We start from the raw sequence: 22,108 nt of genomic DNA on the forward strand, positions 1-22,108 counted from the left end.
TCTTTGTAGAACGTCATCACAGCCGTCCGATCCGTCGCTCACGGGCCGCTACTGCCCCACCTCATCTTGAACTCGCTACACACATATCCATACGAAGCAAAGGAGGGCTCCCGCAGAAGAAACTCAGTGCGCGTGAAAGTTTAGTATTATGGAGCGGGTAATTCCTGCAGGATGTAAGAACTTTACTCGCCTCTTGAAGATACGTGGTGCACTGCGCCGTGACTCAGAATTCTTCCACCCCACTGGTGCCCCTGCTACATCGGCGCGCCCCAACCGAACCCGTGCCCTCGAGCTGTGAATCGCTTTGCCACGTCGGATGTTGGGAATTCCGAGCAGACAGTTCCCCCGTGCTGCCTCGCGCGTGGTATCTTTTGACGTTGGCGTACTTTTTCAAGGGGGTTCCCTCTATTTCGAATCGATTCTTCCACAATGGCAGGCAGTTGGAGAATCCAGCGTGGGACCTTCAAGTCAAAGGCTTGCCACGTGATGGCATTTTGTGTGGGCGGAGTTTTGTTGATGGCCAGTGGCAATGCCCTTCCTGATCCATCCAGAGACGAATTTCTTAGGCAAAACGTGGCCGGGGAAGAAGGTCCTCAGCTAAACTTGCTATGCAGAGTGACATCCAGCGGTAGAGCCGGGGGCGACGCCCCCCTCAAAGTGACTCTGTCCGACGACCAACTCACCACAACGTTGCTGTGCGGCGACGGGAGCCAGGCGGTACCTACCGACCTAGAAACAGTCTGCAATCCGAAGGAAGTCCAGACAGTACAGGACTGTCAATCAAATGGAACTGTCCAGCTGAAAACGCTCCTTGGTTCTCCGCGTGATATTAAATGGTCAAAGCAGGGACAGAGTGGGAATGTCAGTCAATCACAAACATGGGAGCTAACGCTTAGGGAGGAGGACCTTCCCTTCACCGACAAAGAGTTCTTTGTCGGCTGTCAGAAGGGGGCCAAGGGCGCCGGGCAGACAACATGCAAAGTGGATGTAACAGTAAAGGCCAGGGACTCCGAAAAGGACGACAATGTCGTCACGTGTGCATATGGCTCAGAAAGCAACTTCGAAACCGTCGACGTAGAAGTGACACGGGAGCACAACACCCTGACAGTTGCGTGCGGCAAAGATGGTACTATCACACCGAAGGCGTACGACGCCTACTACTGCGAGGACGCTACTTTGAAACCGTGTGCGAAGAGCTACAAGGATATTCTGCCTGCGTTTCAAGAGACGTGGTGGAAGCAGGAAGGCGGGGAGAACGCACCCTTGAAGCTGACGATCCCGAAGGAAGGTTTTCCGGCGGAGGACAAGACGTTTTACGTTGGCTGCTCTCCGAAGTCGTCGACCGACCCGGTGAAAGTTTCTCGCGGTGGCGAAGGAGAAACTGATGCGACCCCCGCAATTAAGGGTCCCACGACGTGCAAGGTGATGGTGACCGTGAAGGCGGGTTCTGCTTCGCTTGCAGCTTCGGCTACGAAAGTGATTTCCGTTGTATTTGGAATTGCCCCCTTGACTTGGCTTATTACTGGAACCTTTTGAAAGGAGGTATGACATTGACATCCAAGTATATATGTCATTCCGTACATAATTCGTGAACTTGGCGCGTAGTGCCTTACGGCGGCCTACATCTCTGTGGACGTACTGCGGAGCGGCACCTCCATACTATTTCGAATCGATATATGAGGCGCAGCGCGTGCCCTGACTTGCTGACGTTTCGTGCATGGGCACACCTGGTGATCCATGCCATCCGTTTATGGCTCTCTGTTTTTATGAAAATGTAAATGCCAACAGGGCGTCGCGTAAGGGAACTACGCCTATCCGGCCGTCGGGGGCCACCACGCTGGAGACTCTTCCATGCGAGGCTTCTTCTTGCGCGTTAGATCGGGCCATCGTATCATACGAAACAGCATTTCGGCAGCCCTTTCAGCCACGCTGACGCAGCGCATATTTCTCCAAGAAACTCGCTGGCAGGATAGAAGGACGTAGGGGCAGGTTACGCATCGCACTCTGGCGTGGTCGCGGGTTTAGATTATGGCCAACACGTGGAGCACTCGTGGATTAAGGTAAAAAGTACGCGGCGCTCCCATCCCCACCACAAGACACGGAAACTCCTCGAGACCGGAGATCTCTAGCACTGCCGCTAACTTCCACAAACAGCGGTAGAAAGACGAAAGACCTCCACCACGCACCTTCAGAAAGTCACAAAGGCAATCTGTTCAGCGGCAGCGCAGCCAAAAGCAATCAGGCTGCCGGACCTGGTGTGCTGCTCAAGCAACCAGAACGATAGCGGGTCACCCGCGTCTGTGTTTGTCGGTGGAGCGGCTCAGCTGTGTGTGCAAAAACCTCTGCCGCCTCTGGCAGGTTTTCTCTATGCAATTGAAGAAAACCTCATGTACTTCATGCCGTTTGGTTACACCTCGGCGGTCACCCGTTTAGTTTTTCATGCTTGTACCGGTACCATGCGTACGATCGATACCCGCTGATCCCCCCCTTTTAGCGCGCCTCACTCGCCCACCCGTGTAGAAGATTTGGTTACCTTCCTGCTCTACGTCCTTTGTCTGCCACGTACGCAACAACATGCCTTCAATTTCGGCACTTTTGTCACCTTCATTGTGCGATGCTCTGCCGCTCAACCACTGGACCGTCATGGTCTTGCCTACGCCGCCTGTACGCTCGAACGCGTAGCGACATTCCCGGCGGTCTACCGGAGATTCATACACGAAGACGCCGGTCGAACATGACGCCGGACATGCCCTCACACTGCTGTCTTTCTTATTTTCCGATTTCATTGAACGCGCCGTTTTCCCCCCTCCAATTCAAGAGTTCAGAGCGTATCGTGATTCTGGCCTGTAGATATGATGCACATGCTACATTCACACCTCTATTTCTTCCTGCACCCAGAACGCAACTTAGTTCTTTTTCTTACCGAGCGACCACCGCACCACGTAGCTGGGCTATGCAGAGAGGACCCACCGAGCAGAAGTACTTCGAGGCACGCTGAGGGGTGGGATCACCCTCCGCGGCTGCGGTGCTCCGCGCCGGATCCGCGGAGCACCGCCCATCAGCCTCTCCATGTGGTGTGCTCCAATGGCACGTCGATAGCCTTTCTGAGAACAGGGATTCATTTCGTGTGTACGCGCTGTTGGTAAGGAGCGTCTCTTACTCTGACGCTTACTGTGGCAACCACACACGTGATGAGCATCCACGCGGTTCCTTGGCAACTGCTCGAAAACCTAAGAGCCAGACGCAACATCGTAGTGAATTGCCGGACCGCTGTTTTTTGGGGTGATGCGGTGGTATCTTAAGTTTCTTCTTCTCTCAACACAATGAACAATGCGGTTATTTTAGTTGCCTTCCTATATAGACATGTAGGCTCAAGTAGGACTGACTCGTAGTGTGTATTCAAACACACGACAAGCCAGTCCTATCAGATAGCTGTTGCTCACCTTCGTATGAAGGTGGGTGGACCCGGTTCACTGGATCACCGGTGCTCTCCACGCACGTGGTAGTGCGTGGCTTGCACATATGCACTACAGCTCTCAGCGACGCCAAACGCAGCCGCCATGTCGTTCATTTTGTTACTGCACAACCCCTGCCTCTCTTTGAGCTGCTACTTTCGCCGGGATGTGCGGTGGAGATAGCAGACTAACACCGCAATGTCACAATCACACGCGATGCGAAGCCTGTACGTACTCTTAGCTGCCTGCTTTCCAGCATCTTTACAGCTTTAGCTGTTGTGCTGGACTCCATCGCCCTCCCTGGAAGTTGCCGGGCAATACAAACAGAGCGAGTCCAGTTCATGTGTCCACTGGCTTACTTGAGAGTCCATTACGCCTGCGGAGCTCCCGAGCTCCGCAGGCGTAATGGACATGGTACACTGCTCAACCACACTGGCATAAAGGGGTCACTGCAACTGGGTGTCTGCTTCCCTCAATTTACAGGCATAAAGATGTCAGCCTCCGTACAATGAAGGCACATGAATTTGTGTTTCTCCACGTAAAGTTACCGAATCTGCTGCTTTCGGCGCATAGTTCTGCTGTGTAGCGCATGCACGGTTTTTTCGATGTATCGTGCGCCTGCGCTGTCCAAGAGGTGTGGCCAAACGGGCACAGGCACGCCGCACGCCTGCTTCTGCTCGCGTCGGCTTGCCTCCAGGGGTTTTTCACCCCCTGCGCTCGCCGTTTCCATCGCCCGGTTACGCATGTGCGCATCTCTTCAGTGCTGGCGCGCCGGCTTTCCTTGAGGCTCTGACGCAAGCGGCAAACAGACTGACCCGACATAACGTTGATGAACACGCTTTTTCTGCCACGAGGTAAAAAAGCGGCTTTCCTTTAGGCTCTCGCGAGCGGCAAACAGACTGACCCGACCTAACGTTAATGAACTCGCTTTTTCTGGCACGATCTGAAGAAGTCACTCCTGCGTTTTTGGGGCTGGGGCACGCATCAGCCGGGTCCGCCTTGCTTCTTTCTGGACAGCAGTGTATGCGATTTGAAATAGAACTGTTCGTTTTTTGCGGTCCTGGCGTCGGTCCCGCCCCCCCCCCCCCCCTCGCCTCAGACAGCTCGTCCATTCTTTGCCCTAGCCGAGAGAGAGTAGTGGTTTTCTGTTCATAAGCGCCACACCCCTACCTACAAGTTAGTAGAATCGACGGGAAATTGCCATCGACGCAAGATTAGTTTTCCGTACTATTGGATCAAGTCGTATTTGGAGGATAGGAGGCTGTCTGCTGGCTCGTGCAACGGGCAGCTCAACCCCGCGCTGGGAATTCACCAGCCCAACCTCGCCCCCCGCGCTCGAGCTAAGGGAGCAATCGGAATTGCGCAGTTGGGTTCCCTGTTGTGTGTTGAAAAGCAGTCAGCGCCCACTTCTTCTACAATTGCCTTGCCAACCCCGCGAGATACAGAATTGTCAACTCCCGTAGTCACGACCTCACCTGGCGGTTTAGGGAGCATAATCGGTTGCGCTTCTCGGAATTTTGTGGCTTTTACCCACAGCCGAGTGTTCATCATGCCGAGGACAGCGGCGTTGTCGCGGCGCCGTGGAGGCTTCACTTCGAATGCTCAGAGGATGATAGCCGTGTGCGTGGTTGGAGCATTGTTGCTGTCCAGCGGGAGTGCCTTCGCAAATTCGGTGCAAGGAGGGTTGTTGCGTCGGAGCTTGAACGCCGTCGTCGATGAAGCCATCACCGGAACAGTGACCAGATGCACGGGTAAAGCCGCCCAAGTCAGCGTGGAGGAGCCAGCTCCTATCCCAGTGACCGTGTCAGAAAACCAGCTCTCTACAACCCTGGTGTGTGTCGACACTGAGGTGAAAGAAGTACCGACTAACCTGACCAAGGTTTGCGTCACAAAAAAGGGGGCGACTGTAAAGTCGTGCGCCTCACAGCAGAGTGACACGATCACGATGAAGGCGCTTCTCGGGGAAAGCAGCAGTGCCACATGGGCGCCAAAGACTGCATCCAATGCACCGGAGAAAACTTGGTCTCTGCAGCTGACAGCCGCAGACCTCCCCCTCACCGACAAAACCTTCTTCGTTGGTTGCCAGAAATCTGCGGATCAGGAAGCGACATGCAAGGTCGACGTTACAATAAAGGCCAGGACCTCTAAAGTTGACGGCAACGTTGTGACATGCGCATATGGCTCGGACAGCAACCTCAAACCCCTAGAGGCAGAAATGACACAGGAGCAGAACACCCTGACAGTTGCGTGCGGCAAAGATGGTACTATCACACCGAAGGCGTACGACGCCTACTACTGCGAGGACGCTACTTTGAAACCGTGTGCGAAGAGCTACAAGGATATTCTGCCTGCGTTTCAAGAGACGTGGTGGAAGCAGGAAGGCGGGGAGAACGCACCCTTGAAGCTGACGATCCCGAAGGAAGGTTTTCCGGCGGAGGACAAGACGTTTTACGTTGGCTGCTCTCCGACGTCGACTACCGACCCGGAGAAAGTTTCTCGCGGTGGCGAAGGGGAGACTGATGCGACCCCTGCAATTAAGGGTCCCACGGCGTGCAAGGTGATGGTGACCGTGAAGGCGGGTTCTGCTTCGCTTGCAGCTTCGGCTACGGAAACGGAAATGATTTCCGTTGTATTTGGAATTGCCGCTCTGACTGGCTTTTTCGTTGGCTCTGCTTGAGCAAAGCCTCGACGAAGGTTGTTCACCGTCTCGTGTTGCCGGCTTTTCGAGTGCCAGTTGCTGATTTTGATGGAAAGGGATACGGAATGCCAAGCTCCCTACCCAGTTCTGTCGGTACTGTGCCCGAGTTAGACAGGTACTTTCTACACGTGTATGCGTTACCCTCGGGCACGGCCGAAAGCTCCTCACGTGCTACAGCAAATACGCTGTGGAGGCGCAGATATCCACTTTCCATCTGTCGCAGAACCCAAAAATGAATAAGAGTGAGCGCACAGGCATGACTAAGCCTCGTGGGCATGCCCCTTGATGCGAACTTGCCATTTTTATCTCATCCGCGGGATCGAAAATTTGTTCCGACAGCCAACCGGGGCCGACTTGTGAGTGGTGTTGAGGCGAACAACGGGGGGCCAGTACCGGGGGCCGGGCTGTTACCAAGACATATCACTGTCGTTGTTCGGTGGTGGAGATAAGACTGAGACGGAATGCCACTACACACCTGAGTTGCCCAACCACTTGATGCTGCCATAGGCGGTCAGTCGGTGTCATGGCGAACCTAGCGCGCCGAACCAAAGCAAACAAGCAACCTACAGTTAGGTGGCGCGGTCCGCCCGATATGGCTAAGCTGTAGCGTATGGGTTATACGTGATTGCATACACTGTAGCAAGTTTTTGCTGGCACACGTCGTGCGGCTGGTGCCGGCAAAAGTATTACGTTTTGACCGTTCCGTTAGGCTGCAGTCGACTGTAGCTGAGTTTTCTGGCTGGCCACGGCCTTTGTGAGTCCGCCTGACGCTCGCTGTTTCGTCGGCTGAGACAAACAAGTGCATAATCGTGACAGTTTTGGCTCTGACCGACTGCGTTCCGGCGGCGACACCTGCTCAGCTTCGCGCCTGTTCAACCCCCACGCCAAACACCTATCTGAAAGTCGCCGCTCACCTGCAAGGCACCGAGGGACAACCATGCTGCCAGTCTGCAGCGTCACACATCTTCGAAAGCGGCCGACTCGCCAACAGGACAGACACACAACCCTCCCTCCGAAACAGCCCAGTTCCCTGGTCACTCGGTCTCTGCTCTTCGTGTGCTCCTAATCGTCGGCTACCCTCCAAGCTGGTTTGTTCACATCTGTCGGCGTGACCATATGTCACTATCCCCTTGCCGCTCGCCGGGCTAGCCACTTCGACGGACATGAGGAGTGAGACCCCCTTGATTGAGGCTGGCAGTGTGACCCAAGTGTCTCTAGAGACGGCCGTCACCCCGATTCGCTTACACTGAAATCGAACCTCCGACGCTAGCTCTTCACGCTATTCATTTGGCTCGGCCTCACTTTGTTTCGCTTTAATCTTGGAAGGATCCTAGACAACTCTATTTTCTCCCGATTTCAAATTGAGACTTAGTTCCTCCGCGGTTTTGAGCAGCGGTGGCTCGCGCGTCCAGCAAACCCGGCGACGGATTACGATCTGCAGAGTCCGCGGAGCACCGTTAAGTATTCGCAAGACTGCAATTCTCGACGTGCGCGCCCCCCAGATGATCAAGCATGCTGCCCACGGCCTTCGTGTTGTCAGAGTACCTTCTTCGTTGTGGCGTAGACGCAGTCAGATTTTTCACGAACTTTTTCCGTGGCTTTTTTGCTGGCGGATTTCTTCTATATTACCCCAATGGCGCGAAAAAACAGAATGCAACAACGGCGTCGCGGGTTCAAATCCAGGGCTCGTAAGTTGATCGCCTTGTGCGTGAGTAGTGCCCTGTTCCTGTGCGACGGCCAGGCTCTTGCAGGGGAACCTCACGAGGGACTTCTAAGAAGCGAATTGGACAGGATAGTTGGGTTGACTATCTCTCAAGCGCTCTGTAAAATTATTACTGGTGAGGGCAGAGACATGACCGCGCCAGGGGCACAGAGCAAGGATGGTGCTGCGGCGAAAACCCTGAGCGTGACGCTATCAAAGGACCAGCTCACGACGACGCTGGAATGTGGTGGCGAGGGAAGCACTGCCGTACCGAGAAGCATGGAAGAAGGGTGTGTGATGGGAACTGAGGCAACTGTGGATACATGCTCATCTCAAGGAACAAAACAACTTTCAAAGCTACTTGAGACCAGTTCAAGTGTAAAGTGGACCGCGGCACAGGGGTCAGGGGCGGAGTTTAAAGGAGAGGCACGGACGTTGAAACTGAAAGAGGATGACCTTCCCTACACCGATAAAACCTTCTTTGTGGGTTGTAAAAGCAAGAATCCCCCCGAGGGGACCTGCCAAGTTAACGTCACTGTCAAGGCGAGACTTTCCACAGTCGACAATAACATTGTGACATGTGCCTACGGCGCAGACAGCAATCCGCGACCGCTGGAAGTTGAGATGAGAGACGGGAACAACACACTGACCCTCGCCTGCGGGAAGGACGGCTCCATCGTGCCTACGTCTTACGTCACAAACTACTGCGAGGATGACACCTTGAAACCATGCAAGAAGAGCTACAGAGATATTTTGCCCAAATTCGAAGACACCTGGTGGACCAAAGAGACGAAGGAGGGCTCCCCGGTTGTGCTAACGATTCCGAAAGAAGGCTTCCCGGAATCGGACCAGGAGTTCTACATCGGATGCACTCCCAGACCAACGGGAGGAGATGAAACTACCTCTCGTGCTGAGGAAGGGGCGGAGTCTCCTACTGACAAGGCACCGACGCCCTGCAAGGTGCACGTGACGGTGAAGGCTGCGGGCGCTGCTTCCGCTGCACCTTCGATCGCACGCGCAGCTGCTGCAGCAGCGTCTGGCACCATTGGATTTGCTGCTATTTTCCATAAGTTGTGAGCGCATGCAAACCTGGGAGGTCTCGCCGCAGTTTTCGGGGGTTGTTTGGTGTTATATCGCTTTCGCCATTGGTGTAGTATCGCTTTCGCCATTTGCCTGAGACATGCAGCTACCGTTCAGAGGCGGCTGTCCGGATTCTGATGCGGAATCTGTGCAGGCGCAGGCGTGCATATGCTCCACTCTGAAACAGGTTCCTCGCGCGCGATTACTTGAACAACGAAGAAGTCATTGTACGCATGGCTGCGCTAAAGTCACTGAAGTACCGTGTAAATGCATTTGCATGGCCTCATCCCGCGGATATGCCGTCGGAGGAACTGCAATTTGTACATCGCTGGGGAAAATCCCAACCACGATGAGCTAAAACGAGTATTTCAAGAGGCGCTCAAACGTCATGAGGTGGATGGATCACAGCAGCATTAAGTGCGAGGCGCATTCACCCCTGGCTGCCGGCGAGACTGACGCCACGGGGACTACCGTTATCCAGCTCGACTGACACGCCTCACACAGTACTTGACATGTACTTTATTCGTGCGACGAAGCTTAGCGACTGCCCAAAGGATGAAAGAGAGCTTCACTTTGCGGGACTGACCGTGGGAACACGACTGCATGAGCGAAAGTTTGCCATTAACAGTAAATTATTATATTCGCGCGACGCTGGCTACAGAATTTCAAGATGACTGTGCTGCGTGGTGCGCTGAGCGTGCTCGACACATTACTCCGTACACGGTGGGTAACAAAGGCCGCCGATATCAAAGACGTACGTCATCATGCGCAGCGAAATACAAGTCGGCGGTCGGTGCTCAAGCGCCCGTCGGGACCCGGCGAAGTAAAACCAGCCGACGAACTCAAAATCCACTACGTAGACGTGCCCACGACCGGCTTCTTTTCTCCCGTCAAAACTACTTTAATCCAGTTCGCAGCCTAACCGGTCACCAGTCACAGTCTGTGTGTCGACGCCGTTCTCTCGGCGTATTCGACGCCTTCTATATTTATTTCATGGCACAACGCGTATTGTCCGAAGACGTGGAATACGCCGAGAGAACGGAACCGACCCACAGACTGTGATCGACCCTATTTAACTCACGGCACAACGCGTAATGTCGGAGTCATCGCCAGCAGGCAGCCCCGGACAGCCAACGATGGTGTCACAAGTACCAAAGCATACAGAGATGCGACGGCGCTTTCGTTGCAGCGACAATGTTCCCGTTTCAAGTGCACACTCCCCGACTCTGTGTCTGCTGTGCGGTCTCTTGTGTGTCTTTGTGTAAATCGACTCCACCGCCCTACTTGGCCATTGGCGCTCTTGACTGTCGATTTAACCGACATCGACTTGCCGAGCACGACAGAGTGACGCTCGCAGGCTACCTGCTCCGTCTCCAAGTAGCCAGCACAGTATCTTCGTTTGGCGATTGAAAGGCGTGGTCAGCTCGCACTTTACTGCGGCAGCGCGAGTGCCCGTGCAACTGGGTTCCGCCGCAAGCGTTGCTTGCAAGGCGGGACCCTTTCTGTCCGCCATGGAAGGCGTACAGAGCCTTTCCTCTTTGCCATATCAACTAACCAAAGGATCGCTTTCCTTTTTCCAGCAGGTTCGCTTATGGAGACGGCTACGCGTGCTGTCAGCTGGCCGGGGGGCGCAACAGCGGTCGCGCCCCAGGGGGGGGGGGGGGGGGGGGGGGGGGGGGCGCCGGCGTTTGTGGGGTTAGTTGGGGCCCTGGCCCCGGCCGACGCACGTCCCCAAAACACCGTTGGATGCCTTCCGCGACCACAGGTTGCCAGACGATTGCCCAGCTTTCACCTACTTTGCGTAGGCACCCACATGAGCTGGCTTGTGGTAGATCTTCTACACTTTTATTCTTGAGGCCGCCTTCCGTTTCCGCCACTGTTTCTTTCCACGATGATGCCTACACAGAGCGTGTAGCGCCGGCCTGGCGATATCAAATCGAGGGCCCTTACGTTGATGGTCTTGTGCGTCGGTGGCGTTCAGCTGGTGGCAAGAGGCGGAGCTGTCGAGGGTCGACCCCGCGAGGTGTTTCTTCCACGTGATTTGCAGCTGGTGACACGCGAAGAGCAAGCATCCACGCTTTGCCGAAGCGTCCTCGCGCCTGGGCAGTGTTGGCGAATCTCGGAACAAAAGCACCGATACAGACATTCACAAGGTGACTCTGTCAAAGAACCAGCTCACTGCAACTGTGGAATGTGTTGGTCAAGGAAGCACTGCGGTGCCTGAAAATGACGATGAAGCTTGTGTCGTAGAGCCGGATGCAAATGTCAGTACATGCGAAAACGACAGGAAGAGCACGCTGCAGCATCTTCTCCAGGCTAAAAGGAATATCACGTGGGTTGGTGCAAAGGGCCCGACCGATGAACATCAGGGGAAAGCGAGGACGTTAGAACTCACGGAGGACGACCTTCCCTTCACTGATAAGTCCTTCTTCGTCGGATGTAAATCCGCAGCGACCGGTCAGCTCAAATCTGCACCGGCCGCAGCGAAGACATGCCGAATCGATGTCAGCGTGCTGGCGCGTTCGTCCAAAGTTGAGGAAAACGTGGTGACATATGCCTACGGCGCAGAGAGCAATCCGCGCCCCTTGGAAGTGGAGCTGACGAGCCGAAACAACACGGTGGTCGTGGCCTGTGGCGCCGACGGCTCCATCGCCCCTCCCTCGTACAACACGCACTACTGCGACGACACTTTGCAGTCGTGCGACAAGAGCTACACAGACATTTTCCCCAAGTTCGACAGCACCTGGTGGAGTGGCGAGGCGGGCAAAGACGACGCGCCTGTGAAGCTGACCATCCAGAAGGAGAGCTTTCCAGTTGAGGACCAGCGATTTTACGTTGGCTGCTCACCGAAGAAAAACGGAGATGGCTCGAGTGGGGGTTCACGCGCCGACGCAGGTCCGGAGACTCAGGCTCCTGCAGCTTCGCCCACGCGCTGCAAAGTGATGTTCACAGTGAGGGCCGCGGCCGCTAGTTCTTCTGTGTCCTCGATTGTGGGGGATGTTGTTGCGGCTGCTGGTACTTCAGCAGTTGATGCTCCCGCTGTTGTCTTGTTTCGATTGCTTTAAGGCTGAATTTCGTCGATTTTAGTTCTTTAGTATTGGGGGCGGAGGCCCACGTCACTGGGGCAGAGCTGCTGCTGTACGGTGTGTGCCCTAGTTGCCCGAGCGTTTCCCTGAGGCCTCGACAGAGGTTTCTCCACAGTCGAAGAAGACACGCCGTATCATGTCCTGAACATGGAATTCTATTAAAGCTTTCGCAGCCGGCCGTCAGTGGAAGCCAGGAGAGGGAACAAAGTTTGAATCGGTGGAGATTTACCTGCTGTCGTAAAATTTGGCACTCTCGAGGATTTGCCCGTCGGAGTTAACTGGGCCCAATTTTCAATTGCTACTCAGATTTCTAGCGCCGGCGTGGATGACAGGACTGTCCTGAGCGCACCTTCACAATGAGCGGCTCGGGGCAAGCACCACTGCACCGGTGCTGGTACGCAAGGCGAAGATCCTTCCGGGCATTATAAATTAGTACTCTACCGCGCTTGAAAGGACAGCTGTGGCACCATTTCGCATATGCTCCTGAGCGCCGAATTTGGGGGGGTCTGAGTCACAACGCCACTTGCGCCTCCTACTGTATCGTGTGAGCTGTTCTTCAAACTACACAACACACAGGCAGCTAGTGGTGCCGCGAAATGAGCCAACTAATGCGCTGTAGAACGTGCAGAAAGTATACCATACTCGTATTTTCTACGGCAGTATAAGCCATTTTTTTTGACGCGTGGCGCCGGGACGCTTCATCCCTCACTGCGCGAATGCCAGAAACTGTGTCGTTGGCGTGTCTTGCTAACGGGATTCAAACAGAGAAACACAGCACTGTAAAATGCAACGCTCAGAGGGATTCTCTAACTAAAATTTATGAGATTAAGCCAGAAAAGCGTTACTCAGCATCCGGCACGAATGACTGTGTATCTGCACGATCCCACTGCGTTTCTCGACTCATCGTCCTCCGCGGTGACCCCGGCCGAAGGTTCGCCTCCTCAACGGGTCCTAGACACACAATCCAGACAGAGCATTGGCCACGCTGGAGCCAGACACATGAATAAATTATTGATTTCGTGACCCGCCACCCTCTTTATGTTCGGCTTTCATGCATCTAGCATTTTTTCCTGGGGAAGTGTCTCTGCGTCTTGGAGCAACTCTTCACGATGACGGCAATGCAAACACAACGGGGTCGGTTCAGGTCAAAGGCCGGCAGGTTGCTGAGCTTCGGCGAAATTTGAGCGAGGCTGCGCTGCAACCTCCACAGGTTGTCTCGTGCACAGTAGCCGACCATACTAGGGGACGCACTGCTGGGGTAAACAGCGTTGTGCTGTCCGCGAAGCAACTCTCCACGACTCTGCAGTGTGGGACGGGAGCCACAGCTGTTCCGGTGCTACTCACAGACGTGTGCTACCCACCGGATCAGGAAAATGTAGAGGCGTGCAAAGCAGCGGGTACGAATCTGCGAGAGCTACTGCAGGCTACCAACAAGGTTACATGGACTACCACAACACTGCCAGAGCCGTCGGAAAAAAGAGACTCGAGGACACTGGAGCTCACGTTGGATGACCTGCCCTATAGCGACACAACCTTCTTCGCAGGCTGCAGAAGCACGGAACGGGAAAAACAGACATGCAAAGTAGATATTACTGTGCTGGCGAGGTCTTCCTCCGTCGACAGAAATGTTGTGGCATGCGCCTACGGCGCAGAGAGCAACCCTCGTGCCCTGAAAGTGCAGATGACAGAAGAGAATAACACCCTCACCATTAAGTGTGGAAAAGATGGCACTATCCAGCCGGCGAACTACAAAGATCGCTACTGCGAGGACGAGAAGCTCTCGCCGTGTTCCAGGAGCTACAAGGATATTTTGCCCAGGTTCGACAGCCCGTGGTGGACAAAGGAGGGAGAGACAGCTGCACCTGTCTTGAAGCTGACGGTCCCGAGAGAGGATTTTCCGGTGGAGGACCAGACGTTTTATGTTGGCTGCACTACCAATGCGAAGAACGTTGCCGAGAAGGCCTCTGGTGACTCTGGCGCTGGCGACGAGGAAGGCAAAAACCCCGGCAACGTCCCACGTCTTGCAAGGTGGTAGTGACGGTGAAGGCGTCTAGTTCATCTTGTCTCGCAGGCTTCACCTTGTCCGTATGGGCCGCCGTTGCAGCTATGGGAGCTGTTTTGGCTGATTATTTTTAGACCCGCACATGATCTTCATGAGCGGGGGAAGGAAGGGAAGTGAGGGCGTGTGACCGGACAATCCTTTCCTTTCCGGCTCGCGCGTTCGTATACTTGCATCTGCGTGACATGTTATTCGCATCTGTGTTCTATTTTGTTCAGCATACTAGACTAGAGGATAACCAAACAGAGATTTCTTATTCATGTGTTGCACATGTTTGAAAGAGGGGCCTCTGTCCACGAGTGGGATGTTCTCACACTGCAGCTGTAGTGGACATGTAGGTGCGGGATCCGAGCCCTGTGTGGTGCGGATGATCAGGTCCCGCAGTCCAGTTGTTTTCCATCTTTGCTCCATGTATAGTGGGACGGGCAAATGCATTGTGACGCCTATTCCTGACAGCTATCCGGTAAATGCACCCGCAGCCACCTCCTTTCTCCAATACCATATTTAGTACCTTGGTTACTCGGTGGATACTTTAAGGCATGCTGCTCGTGATCGTGGACAGCCATGCACTAAAAAAGAGACTAAAAAAGAGTCTTTGTCCGTTCTTGGGCATCAACCGTATCATGCCGGGCGTTTGTTGTGCAAACTTCATCTCGAGAATGTCGCACTCTAGGATTGTCGTACACCTCCGACGCATGCCCGCCTAAGGAGAGCACATTCCTGCTCCATTGAGGCTTCGCGTCGGTCCGCAATACGGTTCCGTGGTAGCAGACAAGTCAGCGTTGATCTGCATCTTCGCACGGCCGCTAGCGCGCCAACCCAGGTTGATCCCCATTCACTGCGTTATAACAGCGCACCCGCACGTGATGAATCGGTGATAATGCAACTACGTATCAGGTAACCCCTCGTTTGACTCTTCTGCCTCCCGTATACTTCACTGCGGGGGCGCCTTCAGAGCGAGTAGGCGCTCCACTGCAATTTATCCTTCTCAGTTGAACAGGCATCTTTCGACCACAAGTATTTGCTTCCGTTCTCGACTTTCTTCGTCTCTCAAGCGATCCTGTCTCAGTCACACAACGTGAGGTACTATGCCCGTGCGTGTGGGAGAGCACGTGGCGCACGACCGGGATTACTGCGTCGGACACTCTTTTGGGCAATGCGCCGTAGAGTTACCATGGCGAAGGATTGTCTGATATGAAACGAACGAATCTCTCTTGAGAAGAAGGTACAAAATGCGGTGCGGCACTGAAGTCACCGTGATCCTCGAGGCGGGCTGGGACTCGTCAGCCTGCCCACATCAATAATACTCCCAACGAAGGCGGAACCCTTGTTGGTACTTTCCCTAAACTGAGACGCCGTGCACGCCGCGGAATCAAGCGACAGCCCACCGAATACTTTTTCAATGACGGCTCCATACCTTTAGCAGGGGACTTCCTAACGCTCTGCGGACGAGAACGATCCTGCTTGCCCGCGCAACGATAGAGTTGGCTGCATCAAGACAACCCGCGGACCCCGGCGCGCTCCAAACCGGCACCGCGCCCACCCGCGCACATTCAAGACAATCATGCAGCGCACCCTTCACAGCATGCTCCACTGCAGCATTCAATGTGTCATTGGTCTTCGCCAGTAGCACACACTCACTGCATGTGTCGTTTTCCTTGCATGAGACACGGGGAACATTCTTCACTAACGTCAGCCTCGTCACCATGGCGCGTCTGCAGCAGAAGCGCGGAGGGTTCAAGTCGAAGAGCCGCAAATTGATGGCTCTATGCGCGTGCGGAGTTCTGGCAGTGTCAAGCGGCAGTGCTTCTGCAGATACTCTCACAGAGAGCCTGCTTCCGCGAAGCCTCAATGAGGACTCGGCGCAGTCGTCCAGCAACGTCGTGTCGTGCTCAGCGATAGGAATCAACCGAAACTCGGTCGACCATCGTGAGGTCGTTCTGGCCGAGGGTCAGCTCTCTGCCGCCTTCGAATGTCCAGCGGAGAACCAAGCCGTTCCAGCAGATCTGGAAAAAGTGTGTGACTCCTCGAAAGACGAAACGCTTACCACCTGCAAGACTAAGGGCAGGAATCTGAAGGATGTGCTCCAAACTAGCAACAACGCCAAGTGGACCAAGGAAGGCCCGCAGTCGAAGAGCAGTGGAGAAAAGAGAACCCTGCAGCTCGAAGACTCCGACCTCCCCTTTACTGACACATACTTCTTCGTCGGTTGCCAAAACTCCAGTTCAAATAAGGACTGTCAAGTTGACATCACTGTCAAAGCTAGATCCTCCTCTGTCGCTGAGAGTGTTGTCACCTGCGCCTACGGCTCAGACAGCAACCGTAGCACATTGACGGTGGAAATGACCCAAGAGAAGAACACGTTGACATTGGCTTGCGGTAAGGCTGGCTCTATCACCCCGGAGTCATACAACGCCAACTACTGCGAGGACGACACCTTGAAGCCATGCAAGAAGAGCTACAGAGATATTTTGCCCAAATTCGAAGACACCTGGTGGACCAAAGAGACGAAGGAGGGCTCCCCGGTTGTGCTAACGATTCCGAAAGAAGGCTTCCCGGAATCGGACCAGGAGTTCTACATCGGATGCACTCCCAGACCAACGGGAGGAGATGAAACTACCTCTCGTGCTGAGGAAGGGGCGGAGTCTCCTACTGACAAGGCACCGACGCCCTGCAAGGTGCACGTGACGGTGAAGGCTGCGGGCGCTGCTTCCGCTGCACCTTCGATCGCACGTGCAGCTGCTGCAGCAGCGTCTGGCGCCATTGGAGTTGCTGGGCTTTCTATTAGATCGTGAGCTCTGCTATGTCTCGGTCTGCAGTACTCGCTGCAGTTTTTCTTGTGGTGATTGGTCCCATGTCTGCTGTCGCCCGTTGCATGAAGCACGCAGCTGTCGTTGATAGAGAGCTCCCTGGATTGTGGGACGGACTCATTATAAGCGTGGGCGCGCGTGCGCTCCGCGTGTGAAGCGGGTTTCTCGCATTTGAGTAGGCATCCAGGAATTCAGCATACGGATGCCTGCCAGAAGTTGACTCCGACGCTACTGCGGGTGTAGATGCACGAGCACGGCCGCGCCCTGCGGTGTAGCTCTGGAATGCCCTCGTTTTCGCAACAGAAGTTCTTGACGACTCTAAGCGAAAACGAATATTGCACGTATCGCTCAACATTCTGAGGTCGTTTGTTGGCAGCAAGATTCCCTGCGAGACACATTTTGCCCTGCCGGTCGTACAACAACGCAACGGAGAAATCTAGTGCTCTCCAAGAGGACTTTTATTTGCCACCTCAGAGCTCCGACTACCAGCAATGTACGTGCCATGTCTTGTATCCCACGCGTAGAAGTTCAGCGGCTTCCGAACGGGCGAGAGAGGGGTTCGCGGTTCAGTTTGCCGGACTCGTCAAGCCTGCACCACTGCATGAGTCTGCGCTGGTCGTTCCGTCTAGACTGCGTTAGGTCGAGGCTGCCTTGAGAGTTCACAGGTGTATGATACGTGATGTGCCTAGCGTGTTCCACATTCTTCGTCCGTGTACGGGACGTAGCAGGCAGACACACAGACCGACACGTCAGTGTGCAGACGCCATCTTACGCAGAGAAACGCCTGTTCTTCGATGCCGGAGCTGAAGCGCCTGTCCGGGCTCGGTGAGCTACACAGCACACGAGCCGACGGCACCGAGGCAGACTACGTGCACGTGCCTAGGGACGGCTGCGTTGGCAGGGTGGGCCTCCACCGCCGCCGGGCTGCATCTGTCAACTTCACGCGCGAAAAGCAGGTACTCCTACATCTTTTAGCGGGTCCTGCGATGTATGCTTAATAGGTTGGCGCCCGGCTGATTTTATGTTTCTTGCTTAGCACAGAAATATCCCCTTTCGGATGTGTTGGCTATGCGTCTGACGGTATTTGCGACTTAATTCGATTTTCATGAGTTGAACCACATCGTAGATTATTTGCAGAGATAGGGTTCTCGAAAAAGCTACGCTGGAAGATATCCACCGCACAGCGTAAATGTCCACAGTCTGTCCGTGAAAACCGTCCTCTTGGCGTGTCTCCGCTCCTCCTGACATAGCCCGTTCTGCCGTGAAATAACTGCAGGATCGATCGCCACACAGGTAGCCTCCGACAGCCAGCGATGGTTACAGACGCACCAAAACCCACATTCAGACCTGGAACGGGCTGACGTCTCGGCGGCCTCGTTGCAGCGATGTTCTGCTGCTCTAAGCTGCACAGTCACTCAGATGTCGCTGTTGCCTGTGCCAGCATCTGTCCTTGCGCACCGCGAGTCTACCGTCCTCCTCGGCCAATAAACCCACTGACTGTCAGATTTAATCAATGTCGAGCTGCAGGTAGCAACGGAGTGCGGCGCGCAGGCAACCTCCTCCGCCTGCAGCAGACAGCGCGGCATCTTTGTTTGAGGCTGACAAGCACAGACAGGTTGCAACTGAATGGGGCAGCGCGCGAATTGGACTTGGCCGCCCGGCAAACGTTACTTACACCCCTGCCACGGCCACAGAAAGCACAAAAGGTCTTGCCCCCTGGACACTCAACTGACATAAGAATTTCACATCCCGGTAACGGGCCGGATTGTGTAGAGACCCGCCGGCTACGCCGACATCCACTGCGTAGGAGCCCAACGTCGTGTCGCGTCCCACGCGTCGGGGCTGCGGGGGAGGGGCTGGCATTTGTGGGGCCCTGACCCTGGCGGAGGCGCCTTCCCGAAAACTCTGTTGGATGCCTTGCACGGCCACAGTTTGCCAGACGATTGATCTACCTACTGTAGGTAGGAACCCGCACGAGCCGGATCGAATCAATTTTTCTACACCACCCTTTCTTCTGAAATCGACTCTCGTTTCCGCCAGCGTATTCACGATGATGACTAGAAAGAGCGTACAGCGCCGGCGTGGCGACTTCATGTTGAGGGCCTGCACCTTCATGGCCTTATGCGTCGGTGGCATTGTGTTGCTGGCAAGTGATGAGGCCGTTGAGGGTCGTCGCCAGGATGGGCTCCTTCCACGTGATTTGCAGCAGGGGTCACTGGCAGGGCAGGAAACCCCACTTTGCCGAACCGTCCCCGCGCCTGGCGTTGGTGACCAAACTCGAAACAAGAGCACCGACGCCGACATCAACAAAGTGACTTTGTCTAAGGAACAGCTCAGTACAACTGTGGAATGCATTGGTAAAGGCAGCGCTGTGGCCCTGGTGCCTAAAAAGAAAGAAGAAGCGTGTGTCATAAAGCCTGGCGCAACTGTAGAGAACTGCAATAGCGAAGGGTCGAGCTCGCTTCGGAGTCTCCTCCAGGCTAACCGTGAGATCACGTGGACTGACGCAGTACTCTCGTCAGGGGACGGACACAGGCAAACAAGGAGATTAGAACTCACGGAGGACGACCTTCCCTTCACTGATAAGTCCTTTTTCGTCGGATGTACATCCGAAGTTGACGGCCATGTCAAATCTGCACCGGCTGCAGCGAAGACATGCCGAATCGATGTCAGCGTGCTGGCGCGTTCGTCCAAAGTTGAGGAAAACGTGGTGACATGTGCCTACGGCGCAGAGAGCAATCCGCGCCCCTTGGAAGTGGAGCTGACGAGCCGAAACAACACGGTGGTCGTGGCCTGTGGCGCCGACGGCTCCATCGCCCCTCCCTCGTACAACACGCACTACTGCGACGACACTTTGCAGTCGTGCGACAAGAGCTACACAGACATTTTCCCCAAGTTCGACAGCACCTGGTGGAGTGGCGAGGCGGGCAAAGACGACGCGCCTGTGAAGCTGACCATCCCGAAGGAGAGCTTTCCAGTTGAGGACCAGCGATTTTACGTTGGCTGCTCACCGAAGAAAAACGGAGATGGCTCGAGTGGGGGTTCACGCGCCGGCGCAGGTCCGGAGACTCAGGCTCCTGCAGCTTCGCCCACGCGCTGCAAAGTGATGGTCACAGTGAGGGCCGCGGCCGCTAGTTCTTCTGTGTCCTCGATTGTGGGGGATGTTGTTGCGGCTGCTGGTGCTACCGCAATTGCTAGTTTCGTCGGCGGCTTGTTTTAATCGCGCTGAGGCCCAACGAATGATATGGCGTGTTGTAGGAATGAGTTTTGCTGGCTCAGTAGTGGGAGCGGGTGGCAGACGTCTCTGCCGGAGAGCCGATGTGGTGCCAGTGTGAGGAGTGACCTGGGTGACCGAGCGTCTCCCTGAGACCTCGACAAAATGATCCCTCCACGTGACCAACAGACACGCCGTATAGTGTTCTGGATGATCACAAAATATGCCAGGCCTTATTAGGCCGCGCTAGGGACAGCCAGGAGACGCTACGAGTTCGAACCTGCCAAGGCTTACCGTATCTTGGTGAACTCTCACATGCCGTAGATATAGCCCGCGGCGGGTTACACCTCAAAGAGCTCTAGACACAATGCAGAGTCGTGTCCAAACTGGGGGACAGCACATGAATAAACTGTTCTTGACTCGTCCCGCCCTTCTTGTTACGCTTCGTGCACCTGCCGGTTTTTCCGAGTAGGTGTTTACTCGTTCAAAAGGACACCGTCATGATGACGACAATGCGAACAGGTTGCGGAGGGTTCAGGTCAAAGGCCAGCCGGCTGATGACCTGCGCGCCTGAGGTTTTAGTGCTGTCCAGTGGAAAAACATCCGCTGAGGTTGTGCAAGAGGGACTTCTCCGGCGGAGTTTGAGCGATGCGCCAATGCCAACTCCGTAGAATGTCATGTGCAAAGTACCCAGTGATACTAGAGAAGGCTCTGACGAAATAAGCAGCGTCGTGCTATCCGCGACTCAGCTTACCACAATTATGCAGTGTGAGGATGGCGCCAACACTGCACCGACGCAGCTGACGGAGGTGTGTTACCCAACGGATCAGAACACTGTAGACGCGCTCCAGGGAAAGGAGACGAATCTGCAACTCCTCCGGATTACCAACAGCGTCAAATGAGCCAACATGCAGACTCAACCTGCGAGAAAAGGAGAAGAGAGAACGTTACAGCTCACAAAGTCGATCTTCCCTACAGCGATGCAACGTTCTTTGTCGGCTGTGAGAAGCGCACTAATTGATACTGCTGTGCTGGCGAGGTCTTGTCCACCGACAAAAATGCTGTGGCATGCCCCTACGCCGCAGAAAGCAACCCTCGTGCCCTGGAAGCGGAGATGACAGTAGAGAACAACACACGCACCATTAAGTCTGGAAAAGATGGCACTATCCAGCCGGCGAACCACCAAGATCGCTACTGCGAGGACGAGAAGCTCTCGCCGTGTTCCAGGAGCTACAAGGATATTTTGCCCAGGATCGACAGCTCGTGGTGGACAAAGGAGGGAGAGACAGCTGCGCCTGTCTAGAAGCTGACGGTCCCGAGAGAGGACTTTCCGGTGGAGGACCAGACATTTTATGTTGGCTGCACTACCAATGCGACAAAAGATGACAAGAATGCATCGGGTGACAGCGGGGAAGACGGCAAGCCTTGTGCCAAGGGTCCTACGTCGCGCGCGGCGCTGGTGACACAGAAGGCGTCGGGTTCAGCTTCTCTCGCGGGTTCCACTTTTTTCGTCGTCGCTGCAGTTCCTGGTGCTGCAGCTATGGGGGCTCTTTTCAATGATTTCTTTTAGATACGCGCATAATCTCCACGGGGTTTTTTAGACTAGCGTGCGGCAGGGAAAGGGGGTTTATTCTCGTGTATGTGGCAGGAAGGCCTTCCGGGCGCCCACGTCCATACGTTCGCATCTGCCTGGACTGGCTACTTGCGTGTGTGTTTTATGGTATTCAGCATACTGTAACAGGGCGTAAACACACACGAAACTTGTAACTATTCGTTGCACGTGTTTGGCGGAGGGATGTCGGTCTACGAGTGAGATGTTCTCAGACGCCGCCTCTGGTGCACACGCAGGGACTGGTCCGAGCTCTACGAGGAGCGCCTGGTCAGGTCCCGCGGTCCACCAGTATGCCCTTTTTACTCCACGTGTAGTGGGGCGTGTTACGGCCTACACGTACTGGTTAAACGCGGTGAATGCACCGACACCAGTGACATCGATAGTGTGCGTGC

General features: G+C 54.9%; 7 protein-coding genes across 7 annotated transcripts; all 7 read left to right on the forward strand.

Moving 5' to 3' along the window:
• Window positions 1-429: 429 nt before the first annotated feature.
• BESB_034900 (SAG-related sequence) lies at window positions 430-1,536 on the forward strand (the record flags this gene model as incomplete). The annotated part of the gene is made up of 1 exon (XM_029362076.1): window positions 430-1,536. One exon carries the CDS (start codon window positions 430-432, stop codon window positions 1,534-1,536), a length of 1,107 nt encoding a protein of 368 aa, XP_029221041.1.
• A 3,468-nt stretch (window positions 1,537-5,004) lies between these two features.
• Window positions 5,005-6,132, forward strand: BESB_034910 (SAG-related sequence; the record flags this gene model as incomplete). The annotated part of the gene is made up of 1 exon (XM_029362077.1): window positions 5,005-6,132. One exon carries the CDS (start codon window positions 5,005-5,007, stop codon window positions 6,130-6,132), a length of 1,128 nt encoding a protein of 375 aa, XP_029221042.1.
• A 1,523-nt stretch (window positions 6,133-7,655) lies between these two features.
• Window positions 7,656-8,932, forward strand: BESB_034920 (SAG-related sequence; the record flags this gene model as incomplete). Its single annotated transcript, XM_029362078.1, has 2 exons — window positions 7,656-7,841; window positions 7,895-8,932. 2 exons carry the CDS (start codon window positions 7,656-7,658, stop codon window positions 8,930-8,932), a joined length of 1,224 nt encoding a protein of 407 aa, XP_029221043.1.
• Window positions 8,933-10,889: 1,957 nt separating this feature from the next.
• Window positions 10,890-12,000, forward strand: BESB_034930 (SAG-related sequence; the record flags this gene model as incomplete). The annotated part of the gene is made up of 2 exons (XM_029362079.1): window positions 10,890-11,088; window positions 11,141-12,000. 2 exons carry the CDS (start codon window positions 10,890-10,892, stop codon window positions 11,998-12,000), a joined length of 1,059 nt encoding a protein of 352 aa, XP_029221044.1.
• Window positions 12,001-13,072: 1,072 nt separating this feature from the next.
• BESB_034940 (SAG-related sequence) lies at window positions 13,073-14,056 on the forward strand (the record flags this gene model as incomplete). The annotated part of the gene is made up of 1 exon (XM_029362080.1): window positions 13,073-14,056. The coding sequence occupies one exon, from the start codon at window positions 13,073-13,075 to the stop codon at window positions 14,054-14,056; it is 984 nt and encodes a 327-aa protein (XP_029221045.1).
• Window positions 14,057-15,786: 1,730 nt separating this feature from the next.
• Window positions 15,787-16,875, forward strand: BESB_034950 (SAG-related sequence; the record flags this gene model as incomplete). The annotated part of the gene is made up of 1 exon (XM_029362081.1): window positions 15,787-16,875. One exon carries the CDS (start codon window positions 15,787-15,789, stop codon window positions 16,873-16,875), a length of 1,089 nt encoding a protein of 362 aa, XP_029221046.1.
• Window positions 16,876-18,940: 2,065 nt separating this feature from the next.
• On the forward strand, window positions 18,941-20,110 carry BESB_034960 (SAG-related sequence; the record flags this gene model as incomplete). The annotated part of the gene is made up of 1 exon (XM_029362082.1): window positions 18,941-20,110. One exon carries the CDS (start codon window positions 18,941-18,943, stop codon window positions 20,108-20,110), a length of 1,170 nt encoding a protein of 389 aa, XP_029221047.1.
• Window positions 20,111-22,108: the final 1,998 nt, after the last annotated feature.

The sequence above is a fragment of the Besnoitia besnoiti genome, chromosome II, assembly GCF_002563875.1.
Source record: "Besnoitia besnoiti strain Bb-Ger1 chromosome II, whole genome shotgun sequence".
Lineage (NCBI taxonomy): Eukaryota > Apicomplexa > Conoidasida > Eucoccidiorida > Sarcocystidae > Besnoitia > Besnoitia besnoiti.